The sequence below is a fragment of the Ochlerotatus camptorhynchus genome, unplaced genomic scaffold (genome assembly GCF_037179485.1).
Source record: "Ochlerotatus camptorhynchus isolate MF236.1 unplaced genomic scaffold, CSIRO-AGI_Acam_v1.1 ptg000077l, whole genome shotgun sequence".
NCBI classification, from domain to species: Eukaryota; Metazoa; Arthropoda; class Insecta; order Diptera; family Culicidae; genus Ochlerotatus; species Ochlerotatus camptorhynchus.
In genome coordinates, this window is record NW_027040567.1 from 8,762,055 (window position 1) to 8,785,845 (window position 23,791).

Below are 23,791 nucleotides of genomic sequence, written 5' to 3' on the forward strand. Positions count from 1 at the left end.
ATTTACTTAAGAGTGAAGTACAAAAATTCAAACATAGTTTTTTTCGTCACATCATCAAAATTCATCTGAAATGCATTAAAATGATAGCTACTTACCGTCATGCAAGAATTTGCTGATTAAAAGCAGTTGCATGTGTCGAACAGTATCGTCAACTATCCAGCAGACTATGTTGAATCCGGTGACGAAAGGTTTCCGCTTTGCAGTTTCGAATTCCGTAGAAATCCTGGAACAGTCAATTTTGGTTCAGCACTTTTGCTGCAAAAAATATCTGGTTAATAATACGTTCAAGAGTTTCAATACCCATGAGTTGGCAACGATATTCGAAGGGTGCCATCCGCCTCATCATTCACTGCCTCGTGAGAGTCTGCAGGATATCACTCAAAGAATTCTAATTATTTTATTCATTAAAACAATTTAATTATTTCTATAGCTGAAAAACGCCACAGTTTTTATGAACCATGCACATATAATGCATCTACTTTCTATATACCTTGTATTTGTTTACCCAATAAAAGGTATAACACCGACAAACCGACATGAAACTTAAACTTAACTCTTGATCGAGAATCCATAACGCCGGATTCAAATGTGCAGCGATCCCATCTGTCAAAACCATAGAAATTTGTTATCTAGATAAAAATAATTTGCCCGGAATAGATTAGCCACGAACTAACTCATATATTTTGTATGCGTCTTCGTGGCTAGGATACACATTTTTCGCGAAAACGTCGATAGATGTCAGTTTTGTGCTTTGATCAGAAATTTGATGGTACTTTGTATGGTCATTCATGTCGGTTTGTCAGTGGGTATAAGTCATGCTTCATGACTGAAGGTTATAAGGCTTGACTTATACTTTTTATGTTTTCTGGAATTAAAAGAAACAGCGTTCAATATGGCGCTCGAAAATTTTGAATCCATGGTGTTGGATGAGTTACAGCTGCGAGAAGAAATTTTGCGAAGCTTATTAGGTAAGTTATGCAAAGGAAAATGATATACTCAACTGAGACTAATGGCATCCTCTAGTATTTGTTTTTTTGCAGACAACGGCATCGACTCACAAAGGCTCTCAGTTATTAGTAAAGACGAACTGGGAAGAATTATCGATCCGTCGGATTGGTATATTGCCGAACTTTTCAACCGACTCACTATTTGGAGACATAATAAGGTGAGAGCCAAATATGCTTGTTTTCACTAACAAATAATAACGCTCTACTATTTTTGCAGGGTTTTCAATTACTTGGATTTCAAGAAGTAAATTTTGAAGACAGCCAAACATCGGAATCCACCGAACGCGAAGAATTACTCGCTGATGTTGAGCAAGAAAAATGTGGAGTACTGCATTCAGAAGTTCCAGTCAAACCGGAGGAGGAGGAGGAGGAGAATAGGCCTTTTTAATAGAAATAAACGATCGATTCAACCTCTGGTGGTGAATAGGAGAACGTCAAAAAGAGTGTTGTGAGCATAAATTGTTGCCTTGAGACATAGGAAGCGGAACACTTTTTTACTTTTCCTGATAAATTGATTCATCTGAGATGCTGCAAAACTTAATCTACAGTTGAAAAATTTAATTCTGTAACGTTTTTGAAAATATTCTGCTGGTGTTCAGGAATATTTTTGTTGAGAAAAATGGAAAATTAGAAAAGTGCCTTAGTGGTTATGACACAAACGAAGTGACAGACGACTAACTGGCGAAGAAATCACTTAAAATAATGTGGTTCGCTGTAATAGAATTTTCTTAGAAGCTTGTGCCATCAGCCACCAGATGGGCTAGTATTTTTGTTTTGATTTGAACATAGTTGATTTTGTGTGCAATATGATCTTTGACAGTGTGCAAAGAGTGTATCATTTTGTCATTTTTTTATGCATTTCAGTTTAGAGTAGAGTGAAAGAGATAGAACGAAAACATTCTAGTACATTTAGTGTTACCATGTGGTACAATCCATTAGTAGTGTTGCCATGTGGTACAATCCAGTAGTGGTGGTGTTGCCATGTGGTACACTGAAAAATTGCAATAGCAGGTGCGTCACCAAAGTTTTCGAGCCGCTCCGTCTGTCACTTCGTTTGTGCTTTTACTGCTTTCAAATAAGTCGTTTTTTTAAATTTTCTGGCCTGTGCGAAAATATTACTGTGCAATTATTTTTTGCACAGGAGTCTAATTTGGTACAAAATCCGCAATAATGTGGTTCACTGTAATAGAATTTTCTTGGAAGCTTGTGCCATCATCCACCAGTTGGGTTAGTTTTTTGTTTTGATTTGAACAAAGTTGATTTTGTGTATTGCTGATTGCATCTGAAACTGGACTGTTCTAAAAATGCAAAAAGTGTGATAAAAGTGCACGTTTCCGTCAAATCGTTTTGATGTCTTGGGATCACTTATTGCTTGCATTATAAGGAATAAGTGCACTGAAAACACCAAGACGATTAGACGTAAACTTGCAGTTTTATCACACTTTTTAATAAGTGAAAACGCGCTTATTAGTCCAGTTTGGTGTGAAACGCGCAATACAATGATTCTTTGACAGTGTGCAAAGAGTGTATCATTTTGTCATTTTTTTATGCATTTCAGTCTTGAGTGTGTGAAAGAGATAGAACCAAAACATTCTAATACATTTGGTGAAAATGCTAGTACAATCCAGTAGTAGTGTTGCCATGTGGTACAATCCAGTAGTAGTGGTGTTGCCATGTGGTACACTGAAAAATTGAAATAGCAGGTTAGTCACCAAAGTTTTCGAGCCGCTCCGTCTGTCACTTCGTTTGTGGTAAAAGCTTTAGAACATTACTAGCAGCTACACTGTGAATTAAAGCTCTAGAAAGCATTAAGAAACTCCATATTTGACTTTTATGGCCAGTGCGAAAATATTACTGTGTACTTATATTTAGCGCAGGAGTCTAATCAGGTGTGAAATCCGCAATATTTTAATGGATTTCTTCGCCAGTTAGTCGCCTGTCACTTCGTTTGTGCTACCAGTCTTCTGTAAAATTGGATCGGAAGGGAAATCTAAAAACAAAGAACGTTGCATTTCCGTAAAAAGTATGATTTCAACACAATGCATCTTTAAATTTGGTTCTGCAGAATGATGGATGTTGTACGAATACTTGTAATAATATACTAATAGCATAGAGGTAACTCTAAGACCACTGGGTCCCGAAGAAAATCATTATTATTTTTGGCTCACTCAGTACCAGAACAACGGTCCCAAGCAGTCCCAAGCTATTTCACTCACCCCTGCATGTTCTGCATGAATCCACACACCCCTGATGTTATCTGTCAAACTTTCATAGCGAATCAAAACAAACATAGTGTAGTAATAGAATTTCAACTAGAATAGGGTACGTTAATCGTTTGCTTGGGACCAATAGGCTACTAAAGTGGTGAGCCAATTTAAAATCGTTAGTTTCGTATTGATTGTTGCTAATAGTGTGTTTCGATTGAAAACGGAAATGGATAAAAGAAAGCCAATTCCAATACTACCGTGGATAATCTATATTAATAATATTTGTGAGACTCACAATATTAATATTCTTTATAATATAATATAAATGAATTGATTCAATGAGAAATATTTGGCGTCTAATAAAGAGTATGTTTGATTGTACATGAAATGTATAAGTCTATGTTATGAAATTATTTTGACATGACTTATACACTTCATATGTATTCATTTTAAGCTTTATGGGAATATAGCCATTGCAAAAATCTATGTGGTTTGCTTAATACATTCAATATGAATTTTTCTTTCATCCTTGGGCGTGTGCAATATGAGATCGCAGCGAGGATCGCAGCGAAATGAGCTCAAATTTTTGGAGAAGAATTAGGTCCTATATAATCAATTGAGCAAGGTGGAGTAAAATCGATGTTTTGAACACTTTATATTATAATAACATAAAGGACTTTTCTTTCGCACCATCAATGTAAAACTCATAAAATAAATGACTTAAATTTGAGCGAATCGCTCAAGCCCGAACATGCTTGTCCAGAATGTACTGCATTGCCATGTGATTATCAACAGGCGCCATGTGGCCGGATCTGTTAATCCAATACATCGACAATCTATCGTAACATTTTGCATAACCTTCTAAAACTCCCAAGTACCCCATACCGGTTCTTGGAGCATTCAGGTATTCAACACTACCGGGCCACTGCAGCTTTTCAACCCATCGTACGGTTCCGGGGGTACATACTACCAAATCCAGCTGCCCGGTGTACACGATGACATTGACGTTGGTGTTGTTCAGCAGCAATTCCACCGTTTTGGTCGCCGGTTTCATAAAATCCTCGTACAGCGCTTCGAAAACCTTATCCTTTTGAGAACCCCATAAGGCACGACTCGGGATGCCCAAAGAGGCAGCGACTGGACCGCGCATCAACAGTTTCAGCTTATCAGTGCTATCCATGGATCGTGCTACTCGAAGGCTGGGATGACCGTCTTCGCTGAATTCCAGAACTGAAAAAGTGGTAATGGTTTTTGTTTTAATATTCGGAAAGAAAAGTGTGTAGGGTAACTCACTTTCATCGTCATTCTTCACGAGTGCTTTACTTGTGAATTCTTGAGGTGTCAAAACGTTGTAACAATCGATCCCAACGGTTTCGTTCGTCACTAATTGCTGCATGCTTCTCCAAATTTCCGTTGCTGCTCTAGTTTTATTAATGCGAATAAGATCTTGGATGCCCTCGGCAGCTTTCTGAATCACCGAGTACCCTTTGGTATCTACGAATCCGAGGTTGAGAAGAAATTCTCCCCACGCTAAGACAGAATCTTCCGGTGAAATCCATGGAGCTCCCAATGCCACTGAGCGCAGATTGCAATCAATCGATCCTTCCTTAATGGCTCGATCCAGTTGGTATGCAAATTCTACGGCCATCTTTCCACCGTAGCTTTCGGAAAATATGTGTAGGGGAGTCTTGTGAAACTCCGGGAACAATCTGTAAAACTGTTTCATGAGCGTCACCAAATCCTGTGCTATCTGGTCGTTATCCTTTGCTAGCAGTGACGGGTCATCTACATAACTGAAACCACTTCCAACTGGATTGTCGACGAACAGAATGTTGCAGTACTTCACCTATAAACACTGGCTCTAATTAAAACATTTTTGCTCTGCTAGCTCACTTGTCGTTAACCCATGTATGCGATCGTTCGTGTAGATCTAGATCCAATGGTCCAATTTCTTCAAAATTTCCATAGCCACTCGAGGATGCTCCGGGTCCTCCCTGGAGCCAGATCACTATGGGTCGATCTGTGTAATGATCTGCACCCGGATTGGTGACGTAGTACAACCACCAGAACATATGAGCTCCTTGACGAACCTTTGCAAGACCCCAGTCCTGTCTGCCCGGTCCGAAACCGTTATGATCAGCTGAGGAGTATGCATGTAATATGTGTAGGAAGGCCGTACTAGAATGAAACAACCAATAATACTTACCTGTTGAAGCAGCTAGAATGCATTGCACGATTATGCAATATCTCAACATTGTCACCGTTCGATGCACGTCGATTGAACCTTCACACCGATACTTTAACAGATTAACTGAACACACCCCCGATGTAAACAATTTCTTTTATACCATTCTCTGCCTTGTCAACTGGTGCTAACATCTAACGTTAGCATCTCTATCTATCTAGGTATATACGAAGAAGCCATTAATTATTTCTAGTACGTCTTTTATCGCATCTATGACAGTTTTGCGCGCCTTCGAACAGAAGCTTTGCATATTGAAAATGTCACCGCTAGGATTTAATTTATGGAGCTTAACGGCACTGTACAGCACGTGCTTGCCAATCTGCGAGGCTCGTTCTGAATAGATACGAGTTGACATAAAAACAACTGGTTGAAGCTAGCCATAACTAGTGCTGTGACGATATCGATAAATATCGGGTCTAAATTATCGATACGATTATCGATATTTAAAAATCCGACATGGTTCTACCGTCGGTGAATATTGGATACCGGACCCGATATCGAAATGATATCGATATTTTCAGACACCGAATATCGATATTATCGATAAATACGACCTCGTCACAGCACTAGCCATAACGGACAGTGTGATCACCACTACCTAATTCAAATTACAAGCTTTCAATTGGCAGAGAGAGAGCGAAGATTTAGTAGCATCTATTTCCAATTAGGGTTTACTTTTCGAAGACTGTCGTGGCGACAGCTGCAGGGCTCTCAAATTCCGGATACATTTCCCCCAGGATGATATCGAATAAACAGTACATGAGATGTTTGTTTAGTGCCGGTGATTGGAGCACATCGGCCACGTTGCCCAGGCCGGGACGAAGATCTTCCAGGCGCTTGCGAGCTTCCTGTTGTCGTCGAAGCAATTCGGCTGGCGTAGGCTCCGGTAGTTTCTTGAGGAAAATGATCTCTCTCAGTAGGTTAATGAGGACGGCTAGACGGGTTTCTTTCAGCCCTGCCCGTAGCAATCGGGCAACTCCGGTGTGAATTAAGGTGTCTACGGTTTTACGCGATACGCAGCAAAACGCCAATGCCAAGCGAACGACCAGAACCGGTGCGTTTAGGATTTTTACCACTGCAATCATAAAATCACCCATCAATCGCAATCGTCAACCGAACCGGGATTAATACTTACATATATAAATTAAGCACTGCGATGGACCCCGGACGCTGTGCGAAAGCAAGGTGGTCGTGTGGGTGTTCTTCGAAGTTTTCTTCAGTTCGAATAGGTCCCCAAACACGACGCTTTGGCCAGGTTGTTTGAATTTTTTCTTCACTTTATCCTTAATTTGAATAACGTCCTCACCCATGTCGGGACTGAAATACAGTTTCAAACTGGATTTTATTTTCAACATAAGAATTCTCTACGTACCTCTGTTCAATGGAATGCATGAACGTCGCCATGAACGCATCCAAGCTTTGTCCCTTTTCCTTGCGGAGCTTCTGCGTGACGGAACTGTAGATATTGTTGCTCGGTTGGGTATCGTTCAGAGCGTCCCAAACGGTGGGAGCTTCGGTGGCTTCAATCGGTGCACCGTCCACGGCTCCCCGTATCACCTCCTTGAATTTGGAGCTCAGTTTCGTTCCAGAACCGCCACCGCCTTCGGTGAGCCTACAATTGGTTTGCAATATATGAGCTAAAAATCAGAGTATGAAAATCAAAATTAACTTACTTTTTATCCGAATTCTCCTTGACTTCTCTAGAACCATAAACCAGCTCAAAATACTCGGAAGTTTTACTGAAATGCTTTCGCCATTTTTCCTCCAGCTTCTCCTTGACTCGCTCGTGAGCCTCGTTAAGTGTAGCCGCAATGGATGTTTCTTGTTCAGTCCTCATTGAGCTTTGGTACATTTGTAGCAATTTCTCCGACTGCTGGTGCAACGAAGACAGCTTTGTTGGATCAGTCGTAATGTGCGGGTCCTCCAGTTCCTTGTTGAGGATGTCTGTCGATGGTGAACATAAGAAAATACTTCTTTTCTAATTGAATTGCTTAAATCTTACCAACGTCTAAGTAGAATCGCAGCAATTCCACTGCCCCTTCCTTGATCAAAAACTGCATAAAATAGTATAACTTGTTCTGATCCTTCAGAATGTTCTCCTCCCCAACAACCGTTTCCACACTGCATTCAACCTTTTCTCGACTTCTGTCAACGAAATCCTTCAAAATTTCCACTTTTTCACAACTTAGAGCTTTCAATCGTCCCGCTCGGTTGGGATCTTTATGACGCTTATCAGTCGCAGCAATTATCAGCAAGTTTATCAAATTCGGATCCGAAATTACATCCAATAGCGGAAGCAGCACCCAAAAAGTCAGTAATTCCTTAATCAAGTTGGAAAATATCCTACATTTGATATTCTCCTGGGTAAACAGCCTAGGCAGCATCACTTTGGCGACCCCTCTTAGATAACTCAGCTCCGCTTGGCGGTTGAGCACCGCCGGATGGATGGGATACTCATCGATAAGGAATGTTTTGGAAAGACGATCCATCGGAACGTGATCGACCAGTAGCATTTTGGCGATGATTTCATAGTGAATGAAAAATGTCGGTAGTAGGCGGGTTGTGATGACCGTTGGAGCATCCAACTCTTTGGCTCGGATCAGTAACCGACAGAGGGCATCCCGTAGGTTACTTTTGATGTTAAGAATGAACTCTTCATCCGGAGATATCTGGGCGTACCAGTTACAAATAAACCCATTCAGGATGTGGGAGAAAAACTTGTCGACCGCATCGTCCAATGCGGGATCAATGAGGAAACCCTTCCACGGTTCGTGGATCAGCGCATTTCTATTGTGACGGGGACATTTCTCGTTGCCACAAATATTACATTCCAAGGCGCTGTGTGGATCCTAGAAAATACAATTCGTGATGTTTTATCAAGATAGAAAATGCTAAAGCTTGTGGACTCACATAATCCTTATAGCCGAAGAAATCTTTCAGCTTCTGAAGGTACCACCCAACCCGATCCTTGTGGTTGAGCGTAAATACTGCAGCCGCACAGCCATTGATGAAGAACAACAAAATGGTAAGTCCCAAGATTGAGCTGCGAAAAATCGATAATCAGTCGAAATGGTTACAGCTTTGATGAATCATTTCCCTCACCTGACGTAGCACCCGAGGACGATGGACAGGGCCAGAATGATAAGCGCAACTATTCTGGCCACATCATCCTGATAGAATTTATATAGCACTTCCTTTACATGGTACAAAAGCATCACTCTGATGGAACTCACTAGATGATCACTACAGGACGGATACAGTGCACTGCTACTGCTAAGTAATGTATGTAATGCGCTTTCACTTTTATGTTTGCAAATATCGTTGCAGGTAGCAAATAACCTATAGGAAAACAGGAAGGTACTAACAACACTAATGTGTACCAAGTAGTATTTAAAGTAACACAAGTAAATACCAACTGATAAGGGAGTGCACTTTGCTTTGTTTACATGTTGGACATCAGGTTTTACCTACACGGTAATCAGAATAAACTCATTATGACTAGAAAACTTTTAATCTAGACTAGCATTTGAAAGGGGCGGAAGAGCCAAAATGTAAACAAACCATATTTTGCCCTCGATTTTACCCTAGATTTTGCCACCATTTTAACGTTTAATCGCCTTTCTTTATCAAGCACATATGGAAGAATTTACGGTTTGTTTCCCCGCTTATATATTTCCCTATTGCTCGCACTCATTCGATTTAAATGGTTGTGCGCCGATTAAACGTCAAAAAGCTCTACAGGTAATCACAAAATACCAAATAATGACTATACAATATACTCGATATTGGCTACAAAGTAAGCATTTTCGAGGGAGACTGTCCACATAAACGATAAGTATAAGGAGTGCCTAACAACCTATTCGGGTTATCATCCCAACAATATGTAGTTCGGTGGCACGATTTGTGGTATCGTTCATGTATGGTGCTCGTTTATCAGGGTGCGACTACCCCGAGGACTACCCATTAGATGAGTAAACGAATTACCCATTTATGAGTATTTGTTACTCACAAATGAATACTTACTACTTATTTTTGTATTTCCCGAACAGAAATTGTAATGTAGGAAACATCAGCAGACATCTTCAATACATTAAATTTTAACGTGTATTGCTGTGCCCTTAATGTATTCAGGCTGTGTTCCATTTGGTGAATTTTCACTTAAATTTGACAGATGGAAAATTTTCAAATAAACCTGCTATTGTACCAGACTTATTTCTGACAGACGACGAATAAATTTTGACAAACACCTTCACGAAAATCAGACGATCATCAACAGAGGGATTTTCGAACATCTTAATTTATTTTCGAAGTGTCAAATTTAAGTGAAAATTTTCCAAATGGAACACAGCCTCAGACTTCAGTGTGACGTCCAAGTACATAAAAATACATTAAAACGCTGTACAGACTGGAGAGTTATAACATGTTACAACGGTTGTCAAATAATTGCAACACAGAAACCACCATCAAGATAGCGCTATAACATGTTATAACCATAGAGGTAACTCTAATGCCTTGTTCAGACTGGAGAGTTATAACATGTTATAACGGTTGTCAACTAATTCCAACACAGAAACCACCATCAAGATAGCGCTATAACATCTTATAACTCTGTAGTCTGAACGTACTATAAGCATAGAGGTAACTCTAAGACCACTGGGTCCCGAAGAAAATCATTATTATTTTTGGCTCACTCAGTACCAGAATAACGGTCCCAAGCAGTCCCAAGCTATTTCACTCACCCCTGCATGTTCTGCATGAATCCACACACCCCTGATGTTATCTGTCAAACTTTCACAGCGAATCAAAACAAACATAGTGTAGTAATAGAATTTCAACTAGAATAGGGTACGTTAATCGTTTGCTTGGGACCAATAGGCTACTAAAGTGGTGAGCCAATTTAAAATCGTTAGTTTCGTATTGATTGTTGCTATAAGACCACTGGGTCCCGAAGAAAATCATTATTATTTTTGGCTCACTCAGTACCAGAACAACGGTCCCAACGAGGGTCCCAAGCACAAACGAAGTGACAGACGGAGCGGCTCGAAAACTTTGGTGACTAACCTGCTATTTCAATTTTTCAGTGTACCTCACGGCAACACTATCTACTCATATGTACTAGCTTAAAGTATATAGTTGATGCTATTGGCCTTGACGGCGAATCTATAGCTCTTTACTCCTATGGTAAAATCCGTAAGCAAACGTCAGACTGTGCGTGAAATTTACTTTCAAAAACGAAGAGGTTCGCAAGTGGTGCTGGTGCTGAAGAGTATGAACTGCTGTTGGATGATCAGATTGATTTCGTCCAGGCACTCCGACTGGATGGAACTAAAGAAAAGGACCGGAAAGCCATCGGGATCCGTATTTGGTTTCCCCATCGGGATCCGTATTCGGGATCTGTATTCGGTTTCCCCATCGGGATCCGTATTCGGTTTCCCCATCGGGATCTGTCTATGGAACCCGTCATCGGGATCCGTCTACGGAACCCGTTATCGGGATCCGTTTACGGAACCCGTCATCGGGATCCACCTACGGAACCCGTCATCGGGATCCGTAGCTTTTAGTATTTATTTATTCGTCAATCAAAACAAATAAACAGTAAACACACTCACTAACCTGCAAAGAGAACTTCGAACTCCCCGCCGGGATCCAGCTTCGGACTCGCTACCGGTATGTGGCTCCGGACTGGTGCACTTTCCTAAAAAAAAAAACATAATTACATTACATTAATTCACCTCAAAAACAGCCCACATACCTGAAAAACAACCTTCCTTTTCCTAGGGTGAGACCAGCAGCCAGCAAGCGGAAAACTTGCTGATTAACCGCAACGTCGGACACCGAATCGCCACCAAAACTCGCGACGGACACAACGGCACTTTCCCGGACTAATTCGATCGAAATCGATCTTTTAACACCGCGAAAAAAAACTGTACACGGCCAATGTGATCAACCCAAATTTGAATACAGTGTACTCAAAATCGGAAAAAGTGCAGGAACGCAGCGATGAGTAAATTTGCCTCATGTTTTCCTGTGGAAAACCTCAAAAATCTTACGGAAAATTAGGATTGACGAAAATCCACAGAATCCAATCTTTACTTTTCTAATATTCGGACAAATTTTCCTGGAAAAACCTGGAAATCCTGGAAAAAACAGAGGGAAATTAACTCAAAACTGAGTTCCTGTAATTTTTGCGATTTATGAGTGAACTAAACTCAAATTTGGGTCATTCTCATTCGCCGTGTAGTGCTGACTCAGGACAAAACAAACTTTGCATGGGGCGAGGGCCTCAGGGACTCTAGTTTTCTTTTTGCGATTCAGTTAATAAACGCCAAATAACGCGAGTCATTGACAGGTCAACATCAGTGGTTTGTAATGGAACGTCCATCTGACACCTACATCCTGAATAATTTTGGTATACGCTAATGCAGCAGCGATATATAGAGCTTTACTTCAAAATGAGAACGACATTGACCTTTCTGTCGTTCAAAACACGCACACTTGCGCAATCCCATTTTCAAGTGCGAAGTTTGTTGTCCTCACTTTCGCTTCAGCCAGATATGCTGGTTTGTTATTGTTATCCTCACATTCGGACCATCAATACTCGAGCGCATAGAATGGACCGAGGAATGGACTATAACCAGATGCACACTGAACGAATTTGACATATTCCTGTTATGTGGAAGTCTAATAAATTTGCGCTATAAGATAATCCATTGAAAATGATATGATTGAAAATGTGTCAGGTAAATTCTATATGAATATCTGATACATTTACAATGCTGATAATTTGGTAACTTTTATATGATCGTCATATGATAAATGAAAATCGATCAAATTATAATAATTAACTGAAATGGATTTGAAACCCATAAGCATAAGCTATACTTTTCACCACAATATAATATATGTGTCATAAATCAATCGAAGTAAAGTTTATGTGAAAATAACATGAAATTTACTCCTTCTTTTGACACATATATTTAATCGATTTCTAAAAATAAATTCGAAAAATAAACATCAGGCAGTGGGAGCTTTCACAGTTGTGCCTTTTTTTATTGTAGCTGATTTGGGATTCGATCAAGATCTGTTGAGGTGTGATGCTTTCGGTGTCTGTGCTCGATTCCACTGGGCCACGGCTGACTTCAAGATTGAGCTCGTTCAAATAGCATGAAGTAAGAACAGCTCTCCCGACATGGAATGTAGTGCAACTTTATGCTCGTTTTGCTAGAGTGAAGACAAATAGCACTGACAAATTTATGTTCCGTATCGGTGGTGTGGTTTGTTCAAATCTTTCCTAATGCACCTGTGTGCAATAAATCAACGACTAAATTATATGATTTGATAGAACTGGCTCATGAAGTTCGAATACTATTTAGTAAATATTACAGTAGAATAATTTTTTTTTTCAATCTCAATACATTTTTTTCTGGAACCAATTATCATATGAAACAATAACAAACAAAGATTATTCAATACAGTATCATTGTTGTTAGTAGTATTTAGTTCAACTAATCATTTTAATGAGTGTACGTTAACATCGTTGAAAATTGTTTCAATAATTTATAAAGAACAATCATGTAAGATGTATTTTATTGGGAGCGATTTTCATCCCAGAAAAAACATGCAAAAACAAATGCTTGCTGTTGGATTTCTTAAAAGGCATTTCTATATGACTATTTAATGATTGGGATAGATCTGTTTACAATCTTTAAACGTCAAAAATCAAAGCAAGCTATTACAATGAGATATACATGTTTTCCTATACTGCAAAGTTTAATGACAGTCCAATAGTTTCTACATGTCTATTTACACGCGACATATCAACAAACGTCAAAAATCAGTAAAAGCAACTCCAATAAAATATACATGATTATCTTATAAGATATATATTTTAGTGAGCAATATTCATCATGATAACAGGTATATTTTACTGAATTATCTCATAGTGCAAACTTATATGATTTTCCATTAGTTTCTAGATGTCTGTTCCCACCCATGACATATCAACAGTTTTTCACCATGAAATATATCAGACAATATTCATATACTTTTTACCTTCGCTAACCACGTTCGAAGCAAAGTATTATCAAGTACTAAGTATGTGAAATTACGATAGAAATCATTCCATATCGCAGTCATAAATTTTAAGTGATAATCCAATGGAATCTATCAATCATCACATAGAATGAATAAATCTGCTGACATTGCTATGTTATAAGATGGATCCAATAAACGGTACATGTCGATTTGTTTCAGTGCATGCAGGGTGGCCAGATGATTTTCTTCGTTTGCCTTGGAATTAATATTATCGTTTCAAATGAAAACCTCGTTGAAAACGTTCTGTATATACGTTAAACATAACGTCGGACATAGTGTGCTGTATTCGTACACGGATGCGGTATACAGCACACTATGGCCAACGTTATGTTTAACGTACAGAACAAAAGTAAAATCGGTTTTCAATTGAAACGATAATAATCAATTAAAACACTAATTAACTCTTGCACTGCAACGTCACCAGGGCATTTGTTTTACTTACAAATAAACATTGCCCACAGGACATGCCAAAATTTCTTTCAGTGATTTGAGGCTATGTCAGTCGTGCAAGAGTTAATGGTGGTAAGCTCTACCTTGTAATCGCAATGTGCTATTTTATATGATTGCGTCGAGGATTGCGATTTGGGCACATTTATGAGATTATGAATGCGGAAACACTAATAAAAGTGTGGTTTTACGTTAAATTGTTGTTGTGTCTTCATCGCACTTATTCCTTGGTGAATGAAGAATAAGTGCGCTGAAGGCTTCAAGACGATACAACGTCTAAGTGCACTTTTATTAGCGTTTCCACTCTTCTAAAGAGTTCAATTTTATTTGCAATTGATAATGTCACAAAACTATGCATAGGAGGCATCACTGCACTGCAAGCCACTTTTTATTGTTGTGTCATAGGATGTATTCTAATGTTTTATGCGTGCAACAAATTACATCGTGATGAAGTTTGATTCTAATGTAACGTTAGGTTCTGTTGTCATTGGATGTATTCTGATGTTTTATTCGTGCAACAAATTACATCGTGATGAAGTTTGATTCTTATGTAACGTTAGGTTCTGTTGTCATTGGATGTATTCTGATGTTTTATGCGTGCAACAAATTACATCGTGATGAAGTTTGATTCTAATGTAACGTTAGGTTCTGTTGTCATTGGATGTATTCTGATGTTTTATTCGTGCAACAAATTACATCGTGATGAAGTTTGATTCTTATGTAACGTTAGGTTCTGTTGTCATTGGATGTATTCTGATGTTTTATGCGTGCAACAAATTACATCGTTATGAAGTTTGATTCTAATGTAACGTTAGGTTCTGTTGTCATTGGAGGTATTCTGATGTTTTATGCGTGCAACAAATTACATCGTGATGAAGTTTGATTCTAATGTAACGTTAGGTTCTGTTGTTATTGGATGTATTCTGATGTCAAATTTTACATCGTCAAGACGTTTGATTCTGATGTAACGTTAGAGGCTAATGTATTTTTATGTACTTGGACGTCACACTGAAGTCTGAATACATTAAGGGTACAGCAATATACGTTAAAATTTAATGTATTGAAGATGTCTGCTGATGTTTTCTACATTACAATTTCTATTCGGGAACATCCGGAAGGCTATTACAGCCGGGTACTTTTATCACGTCGCTCGGCTTTCCAAGGGGGGGTCACTACAAAACGGCCAAGCACAATCAGACGGTGATGATCCATCCGAATTCGGCACTGTTCGAAGAACTGCCTCGTTGGGTGCTGTACCACGAGCTGGTGTTTACGACGAAGGAGTACATGCGGTCGGTGATTGAAATCGAAAGCAAGTGGCTGCTGGAGGCGGCACCGCATTACTACAAACCGAAGGAGCTCGAGGATTCCACCAATAAAAAGATGCCGAAAACGATCGGTCGGGCCACGCTGACCGAGGCGTAGGTTGTGATGAGACGGTTTGGGGTAATTCAAGAGCATTTTTCGCACTATGTATTCAACGGGAATTGTTGTTATTTGCGATGACATTATCCTACCTAGGGTGTCGGGTGTAAATTAGTGATCTTTAGGGACAAATAGGTGAAATATAAGGTTGCCGCAACCATGCTATATTGTATGTCAGTAGAGAGCTTCATAAGGCTAGCCCGTCTAATCCCAGTCGCGCTCCTTTCCGTTTCTTCAGGTCCGGTTAGGTGGATTAGGTATTCTCTGGCACGCCGAAGCCAACTGCAGGGCTGTTACAAGTGTCGCAAATTTTGTGCGGTTTTATAGCTTTTGAAGTGCGGATTTTGCGGAAAGCTTATCGACATTGAACACATTTTTTTAAATGATATTTTAGCTTGCCCAACCAACTATTAATAACTTTACTGCTTTACTTCTTTATTAAATAATAGAAGGTCTTTCTAAACGTAGATTTTCCTGGAGTCTTCAAATAATTAGAATCGAAACTTAGTTGAATTAACCCTAAGTGGAACTAATCCGCGCCAAAGCAAATCTGAGATGGCAGTCCACGAATACCTCAGATTTGCGAATTTAGCGTAGTCGTAACAACGCCGTCCTTGACGGGAACTAACAAAGTTTATACTATTTCAAACAATCGCTGATAGGAAGTTTTTTCGCCAAGTGAATGATGAAATACTCACAATGATTTCACTGTCTTAAGATTTATTGCTGTCTCTAATAGCATATGTAGCAAAGCTATACATTATTTTTCTCTCGTCTCAATACCTACTTACTACCAAAAGTGGATGTGTTAATAACACAATCAATGATTAACAATTAAAAAAAAAACCCTCACTGAATTCAACCATACACAGCAGAACATACAAAATCAAATCTCTCTTTAAAATATGCCCCGACCCGTCCGCTCTAATGCTGCGACCACTGGATCGACTTGATGTCGATACCTTCCTGGACCATCTCCCACAGCGGGGACATCTCTCGGAGTCGAGTCACGTGCTTGATGCACTTTTCAGCTATGTAGTCGATTTCCTCGATGGTGGTAAACCGTCCGATGCCAAAGCGAATCGAGCTGTGAGCCAGATCTTCGTCGGCACCAATCGCACGCAGCACATACGACGGTTCCAGCGAAGCCGAAGTGCAAGCCGACCCACTCGAGAGGGCAACGTCTTTCAGCGCCATCAACAGCGATTCACCCTCAACGTATGCAAACGACAGATTGATACATCCGGGATAAGAATGAACTGGATCGCCATTGCGGATGACTTTCGGTAGCGATGCGAAGATTTGGTCCATCAGGCGTTTCGAGAGGAACTCCATCCATTTGTGATCGTTCTCCATTTCACGGCTAGCGATTTCACAGGCTTCCCCCAATCCAACGACCAGTGGAGTCGGAACGGTTCCACTTCGAATGCCACGCTCCTGGCCACCTCCGCTCTGAATGGCTTCCACACGAACTCGAGGACGAATGCGAGTTGAATGCAAGAGGCTCCCAAACATACAAACTTTGCTCACGACGTTCTTATGCATAATCTAGTGTGACGTAACGTTGGATCATGCGTAAGAACACCGTGAGAACGAAGGAGTCGACTACATTCTTTCTGCCGCACCTATAGTACCGCACACGGTTCCCGCGCTGACTGTTCCTTACTTTCTCACTCTAATCAAAATTTCCTTCGATGAGTGAGAAAACAGCACCCCGTCAACGCGAGTGAGAACGCGAGTTGCCAGATCATTGCACACAAAACCAACTTGAATTAATTCAAATCAAAAATACTAGCGAACCTGGCGGTGAGCGGCGGAAAGTGGTCTAAAATTCTATTACAGAGAACCACCTTATTTTAATTAATTTCTTCGGAGAAAGTCGTCTGTAACTTCGTTTGTGGTCCCAAGCAGTCCCAAGCTATTTCACTCACCCCTGCATGTTCTGCATGAATCCACACACCCCTGATGTTATCTGTCAAACTTTCATAGCGAATCAAAACAAACATAGTGTAGTAATAGAAATTCAACTAGAATAGGGTACGTTAATCGTTTGCTTGGGACCAATAGGCTATAGCCTATAGGCTATAGTATACTAAAGTGGTGAGCCAATTTAAAATCGTTAGTTTCGTATTGATTGTTGTTATAACTCTGCAGTCTGGACAGCGTTTAAGACAAGCGAGGGGGACGACTCTATCTACGATGCAGGAAATATTGTGTTTTGCTGTAACTAGCTGCGCGTACACTGAGTAGATAGAAAGAAGATTTATCACGATTTTGAAGATTTCCTGCAAAAAGATGATGCACGCAAGTAGATGCGAGAAATGAAAGAAGATTTTTCGAAGATTTATTAGCTAGTGTGAGATTTTTTGAGCATCTAGAATTGAGATTTAGATGCTCGCCCCCCTCGAAGACAAGTAGGTCCCGAAGAAACGTGCTCAACTTTTTGGCTCAGCTCTAGTACCAACATCTAACCACAAACGAAGTGACAGACGACTAACTGGCGAAGAAATCCATTAAAATAATGTGGTTCACTGTAATATAATTTTATTGGAAGCTTGTGCCATCATCCACCAGATGGGTTAGTTTTTTTGTTTTGATTTGAACAAAGTTGATTTTGTGTACAATGATTATTTGACAGTGTGCAAAGAGTGTATCATTTTGTCATTTTTTATGCATTTCAGTTTTGAGTAGAGTGGAAGAGATAGAACCAAAACATTCTAATACATTTGGTGAAAATGCTAGTACAATCCAGTAGTAGTGGCATAGAGGTAACTCTAAGACCAGAAGGTCCCGAAGAAACGTGTTCAACTTTTTGGCTCAACTCTGGTACTATCTTCGGTCGCAAGCTAATCGATGCACATCTCGAAACATATGAAAATCCACGAACCCTTCATTTTATCTGTCAAACTTTCATAGCGAATCAAAACAAACATTGTGTAGTACTAGAATTTCGTCTAGAATTGGGTACGTTAATCTATTTGCTTGGGACCAATAGGCTAGTCAAGTAGTGAGCCAATTTAAAATCAATAGTTTCTTATTGATTGTTGCTATTACCACAAACGAAGTGACAGACGGAGCGGCTCGAAAACTTTGGTGACTAACCTGCTATTTCATTTTTTCAGTGTACCACATGGCAACACCACTACTACTGGATTGTACCACATGGCAACACTACTACTGGATTGTACTAGCATTTTCACCAAATGTATTAGAATGTTTTGGTTCTATCTCTTTCACTCTATTCAAAACTGAAATGCATAAAAAAATGACAAAATGATACGCACTCTTTGCACACTGTCAAAGAATCATTGTACACAAAATCAACTTTGTTCAAATCAAAACAAAAAAACTAACCCATCTGGTGGATGATGGCACAAGCTTCCAAGAAAATTCTATTACAGTGAACCACATTATTTAAATGGATTTCTTCGCCAGTTAGTCGTCTGTCACTTCGTTTGTGCTATTACCGTATTCAGTAGTTTGTCGCAATAGCTACTGGCCATCAGTAGTTTTGTTTTATTGTGAATAGCCGAACATGGAAACCGTGATTAAGTGTGTATGTGGTTTGTCTTATGGAATGTATAAGCACAAACGAAGTTACAGACGACTTTCTCCGAAGAAATTAATTAAAATAATGTGGTTCTCTGTAATAGAATTCTAGTCCACCTTCCGCCCCTCACCGCCAGGTTCGCTAGTATTTTTGTTTTGAATTAATTCAAGTTGGTTTTGTGTGCAATGATCTGGCAACTCGCGTTCTCGCTCGCATTGACGGGGTGCTGTTTTCTCACTCATCGAAGGAAATTTTGATTAGAGTGAGAAAGTAAGAAACAGTCAGTGCGGGAGCCGTGTGCGTTACTATAGGTGCGGCAGAAGGAATGTAGTCGACTTTTTTGTTCTCACGGTGTTCTTACACATGATCCAACGTTACGTCACACTATATTATGCATAAGAACATCGTGATAATGAAAGACCTGACTTGTTTCCTTCTGCCTCACCAATCACTTTGATCACAGCAATTGCGATTCTCCGTCGGTTCGTTTTGCTGCGCGAGTGAAAGTTTTGAACGTCGGAGGTTCTTTTCTACTAACTACCGCTGCTACCTAAAGACAACTTTATTCAATCAATAATTCCAGAGAACCTAGCACTCGCGAAAAGTGTCCACTATGCAAGTCCGGAGTCCAATCGATCGCCCGATTGCGGAATGCTGATGAAGCTCGCTGCTGTTGCCGTTATGTGCATCCGTCCTAGATGCTGGCGAAAGCACCGACGATGGAATTTGCCATGTGCGGTTGACACCGGCGTTAACTCGCCCCTCCTTAGTGATGAACCTCCAGGGGCATCGTATATCCAAATGAAGATGTACTTAGGTTTCCAACGTTTTTTCCAGGTTCCGATTTTCCACGATGATCGTTGGTGTTTGGCATCGTCTCTAGTTTGATATTTGTTGTTCTGCGGGAGAAAATGCTGAGGAAAATAATGATACCGTTCATGGGGAGGATGGTTATCCCTCCAAAAAGGGACCAGTGTGGGAAATGCAGACTGGAATTTTTTAACGGAGTAAGTCAAGGAGTAAGTCCAAATCTTTCCGTGTTTCTGTTTGCAGTTTGTGGAGATGTTCTATACTAAGGTTCAATATATGACTGTCCTTGGAAATAGCTATTCCGTCCAGATGAAGGTGGACCGGATTTCCAGCAGTGGTTCGAGTTCTACCGGCATACGAAATGTTGAGTCGTATGGTGCAATTCTCGTATCGAATCAGATATGATCCAGTGAGAATTCTTTCATTGGTGCTGCAATCTGATGATAGGGTGAAATTGCTCATTGAATTCACCAGTAAATAATACTTATCGATGGGAACAATCTCCTGCTGTATGGAATTTGATGAATAGTTGCAAATGGCTGGTTTCGTATCTATTAGGTTTGGTATACATGTTGACTCGGTTACTTCAATGTCCTTAATTCGATAAATGATGGGTTCTAGGTTCTTGACGATAAATTTCTGTGTCGGATGGATCAGGAAAGATCTCTCTGTGGTGTGGATTTGTTGTTGGTTGTGGAATGTTGGGAAAACATAGATTCTACGAAAAATTCTGGGGTCTAACTTCGGCATCTTGATGAATAATACGATCTCCTTGCGGTTGGTGGCGATTGCTGTCTTGGCATAGGTTACGACTTCGGAATTTGAGTGAACTGTAATATTTTCTTTCTCTAAATCTCTCCTAAACATTTCAATTTCATTTTTGATAGAATTTTTTCATTTAATAATTCTACTTTTGCTAAGGCTATAGTATCAATAATGTTTATTTTATCATTTTATTCCTTAAGGTTGAAAAGAATATTTCCGAAGTTTTTGAATTGAACAGTTGAATAGCATCTTTTGTTTTAAATACTGTCTCTTTTAACTGTAATGCCATTTCTCGGTTAATCTTTACTTGTATATTGTTATTTGCTACGAGATTGTTAATGGTTCAATAGATTAACTTTAAATCATCTGCGTCGGGGGATCCGGCTATAAATTTCCAAACTTTTCCTACTGCGTCCCAACGTTTCTGTCTCTTGGTTTGTAAAATAGTTCCTAGTGAGAGGTTTATGTCGTCAAATTTTTGGACTATCATATCTGTAAACTGCGTTTTTCCTACTTTATCAAATTTATCTCTCAAATCGGTTACATGGTGGTTCAAGATTTCTATGTTAAAATTATGTAGGTAATAATAGGAATGAATCTGAATTCTGCTAACACCTTTCTTTTGTATTTGTAGCGTCCATGTTTGTCTCAATAGTATTGGAAGTATAAAGATTGTCAACATCTTCCGTTGAACTTTTGAGGAAGATTTTGGGATGGTCTTCGCTGGAAACTTCTGCCTGTGGAGAGAAACCAGGCAGTCACTTCGGGGTTGTCCTGTTTGCTGCGATGCTACTAGGGGCCCTGATGACGATCGAGCCGGATGGCTACGGTGTCCTGATTTCTGCTTTGGTTGCTACGGTGGGGCTGGTGGTACCCGTTTGTGATATGTGCTTGGCTCCTTGGACCAATCGCTGGAATCTGTGATATTCCACTTTTGAGGATGTTTCGCACTAGCACTGAATTTACGATTTTTAACGCGGAACTTATACGATTTCCACTTCGACAGGTCCCTATTCGGGCGCCAGTTAAAGTTTTGAACGTCGGAGGTTCTTTTTAAAAAAGATCTACTCACTACTGATGCTACCTAAAGACTACTTTATTCAATCAATAATTCCTACAGAGAACCTAGCACTCGCGAAAAGTGTCCACTATGCAAGTCCGGAGTCCAATCGATCGCCCGATTGCGGAATGCTGATGAAGCTCGCTGCTGTTGCCGTTCTGTGCATCCATCCTAGATGCTGACGAAAGCACCGACGATGGAATTTGCCAAGTGCGGTTGGCACCGGCGTTAACTCGCGCACGTTTTCTGCGTTCCTTCAGATGTCGTGCACCATTGTACCTTACAATGTTACATCCGTTCATGTAATGTTGTTCGCAAAATCGGTGTATATCACAAAGCGTAATATTACACAGCCTGCGGAATGTCCCAGTCCCAATCGGTGCAGCCGGATTATCTGAGCCATAAAATCCTCATCACGCCTTCTTTCGGAAGGGAAGTGAAGCCGTTTCCGGTTCATGAGTTGATGAGTCGATAGGTAGGGTCCAGGTATGAGAGCTAGCTCGCTGGCGTCGGTAGCATTGGTACTCAGCATGGAAAACCAGATCGACGGAAAACAAATCAAAGGAAGAAAGAAAAAAAGAAATGAGATTAACAGAACTATATCTGTACAAGTTCGGAATAAGTTTCATATTTTTTAATTTTCTGCAGAGTTTTAAACTTTTATCGAACAGTCCGCAATTAAAAAACCCAGTAAAAATATTACTGACTGGATTAGTGTGTATATGTTATATGCAACTTATCTGTTGTAATATTCAACGAATTGGTTCGGTATTGGTGCTTAGTTGAAAGTTCACAATCGCATAAATTGTTTCGTCCACGTCTTTGGAGTCGTCAGCACACCAGTGACAAGGCCTATACCAACAGCAGCGTTTGACAGTAGGCAGCATGTCCCGGGCTCAAATAGTTTATTTTGCTTTGCTGGGCCCGCTGTCACAGTATAACATGTTGCCTACGCGCCTGCCACTGGGCTGGTCGTCAGCAACATCTCGAAGCGCTGCCAATAGTTTTACGAATTTAATATCAATTGCAGCCGAGCAGACTCCGGCATCCTTAAGGCAGAAGAAGAAGTGGGATATTCCCGCCGTACAACGTACCATTGTTACATGGTTTAGATCGCCACGGGCTCTAACCCATCCGGAAGCAACTTCTAAACTAATGATAACTTTCGTAAGGATGCAAATAAATAAGAGTTTATAAGGGAATTTCTGCAATCGGTTGTGTTGGTGCTTATTTATTGGTTGAAATGTTATGAAAGAACATATATTTAGATGTATAGTTTTTATGCAAATATTTATTGTGAAGTATGCGGTTTATGTATTCGATGCCATAACGTATTAACAATAAAAAACTTTAAGAAATCATTTAGCACACCCTAAAATGCCGGACCAATCGCATGATGCAGATACCACAGACAAACAGACATAATACATTGAATATTTCTCACTGTAAAACATGGTCGCTAAAACATTACCGCCATCTGTTGAGTACACTGTGGTGGGCACTACGCTGAACAGATGGTGGTAGTGTGTAAACGTCAAACGCAAGGGAATTGACTATGCGCGCCACAGGTGGTGGTACTACCAACTACGATACTTTTAAATTTTCCGTTAAATCCTTGTTCGATGAACAACTTTCGAGTGTTATGTCTGTTTGTCTGTGCAGATACCATCTAAAAAATGTCTCGATTTAGTTTTAATAGTAAAATGTCCTCCCGCATAAACGCGAACCATAAATTGACCTTACCGATAATGGTTATAAATTGTTTATAATCCCTCCTTAACTTTAACTGAAATGGTTTTGGAACCTTACATGAACGTTTGTGTGATAAAGATTTAACCTTATGTATTATGGTTTTTAGGAAGCGGACCTTACAAATAATGGGTTGTTAAGACCCATTACCATTTCAAATTCTTGTTTTCTCCATACATTTTTGGAAAGAGAACTATATTAGAACGTTTTTACTTATGGTTTGAGAACATTAATGATTATGGTTATGGTAGTCAGTAAGGCCCATGAATGGTTTTGTAACATCGATCAACTTTATGTGGAATATATCGCGAATTGGTTGCCTGTAAATTAATAATTATCAGTTCGCGATATATTCCACGTAAAGTTGAGCGATAATACAAAACGATTAATGGACCTTACTGATTACCATAACCATAATCATTAATGTTCTCA

General features: G+C 39.9%; 2 protein-coding genes across 2 annotated transcripts; both read right to left on the bottom strand.

Annotated features, from left to right (window-relative positions):
• Positions 1-3,953: 3,953 nt before the first annotated feature.
• LOC135697645 (retinoid-inducible serine carboxypeptidase-like) lies at positions 3,954-5,498 on the bottom strand. Its single transcript, XM_065217425.1, has 4 exons — positions 5,421-5,498; positions 5,119-5,354; positions 4,508-5,060; positions 3,954-4,444 (listed from the first exon to the last, which is right to left on the bottom strand). The coding sequence occupies exons 1-4, from the start codon at positions 5,467-5,469 to the stop codon at positions 3,954-3,956; spliced, it is 1,329 nt and encodes a 442-aa protein (XP_065073497.1). The 5' UTR covers positions 5,470-5,498.
• A 600-nt stretch (positions 5,499-6,098) lies between these two features.
• LOC135697605 (sorting nexin-14-like) lies at positions 6,099-8,839 on the bottom strand. Its single transcript, XM_065217388.1, has 7 exons — positions 8,562-8,839; positions 8,370-8,502; positions 7,462-8,308; positions 7,133-7,403; positions 6,832-7,071; positions 6,595-6,776; positions 6,099-6,534 (listed from the first exon to the last, which is right to left on the bottom strand). Exons 1-7 carry the CDS (start codon positions 8,672-8,674, stop codon positions 6,131-6,133), a joined length of 2,190 nt encoding a protein of 729 aa, XP_065073460.1. The 5' UTR covers positions 8,675-8,839; the 3' UTR covers positions 6,099-6,130.
• Positions 8,840-23,791: the final 14,952 nt, after the last annotated feature.

Bases quoted from the DNA above. Each gene is read 5' to 3' on its own strand.
- LOC135697605 (XM_065217388.1), bottom strand. From the start codon at position 8,674: ATGCTTTTGTACCATGTAAAGGAAGTGCTATATAAATTCTATCAGGAT. The intron at 8,503-8,561 runs GTGAGGGAAATG...GATTTTTCGCAG, and splicing joins GTCCTCGGGTGCTACGTCAG to CTCAATCTTGGGACTTACCA. The intron at 6,535-6,594 runs GTAAGTATTAAT...TTATGATTGCAG, and splicing joins GCAGTGCTTAATTTATATAT to TGGTAAAAATCCTAAACGCA.
- LOC135697645 (XM_065217425.1), bottom strand. From the start codon at position 5,469: ATGTTGAGATATTGCATAATCGTGCAATGCATTCTAGCTGCTTCAACA. The intron at 5,355-5,420 runs GTAAGTATTATT...CATACTCCTCAG, and splicing joins CATTCTAGCTGCTTCAACAG to CTGATCATAACGGTTTCGGA. The intron at 5,061-5,118 runs GTTAACGACAAG...CAGTGTTTATAG, and splicing joins ACGAACGATCGCATACATGG to GTGAAGTACTGCAACATTCT.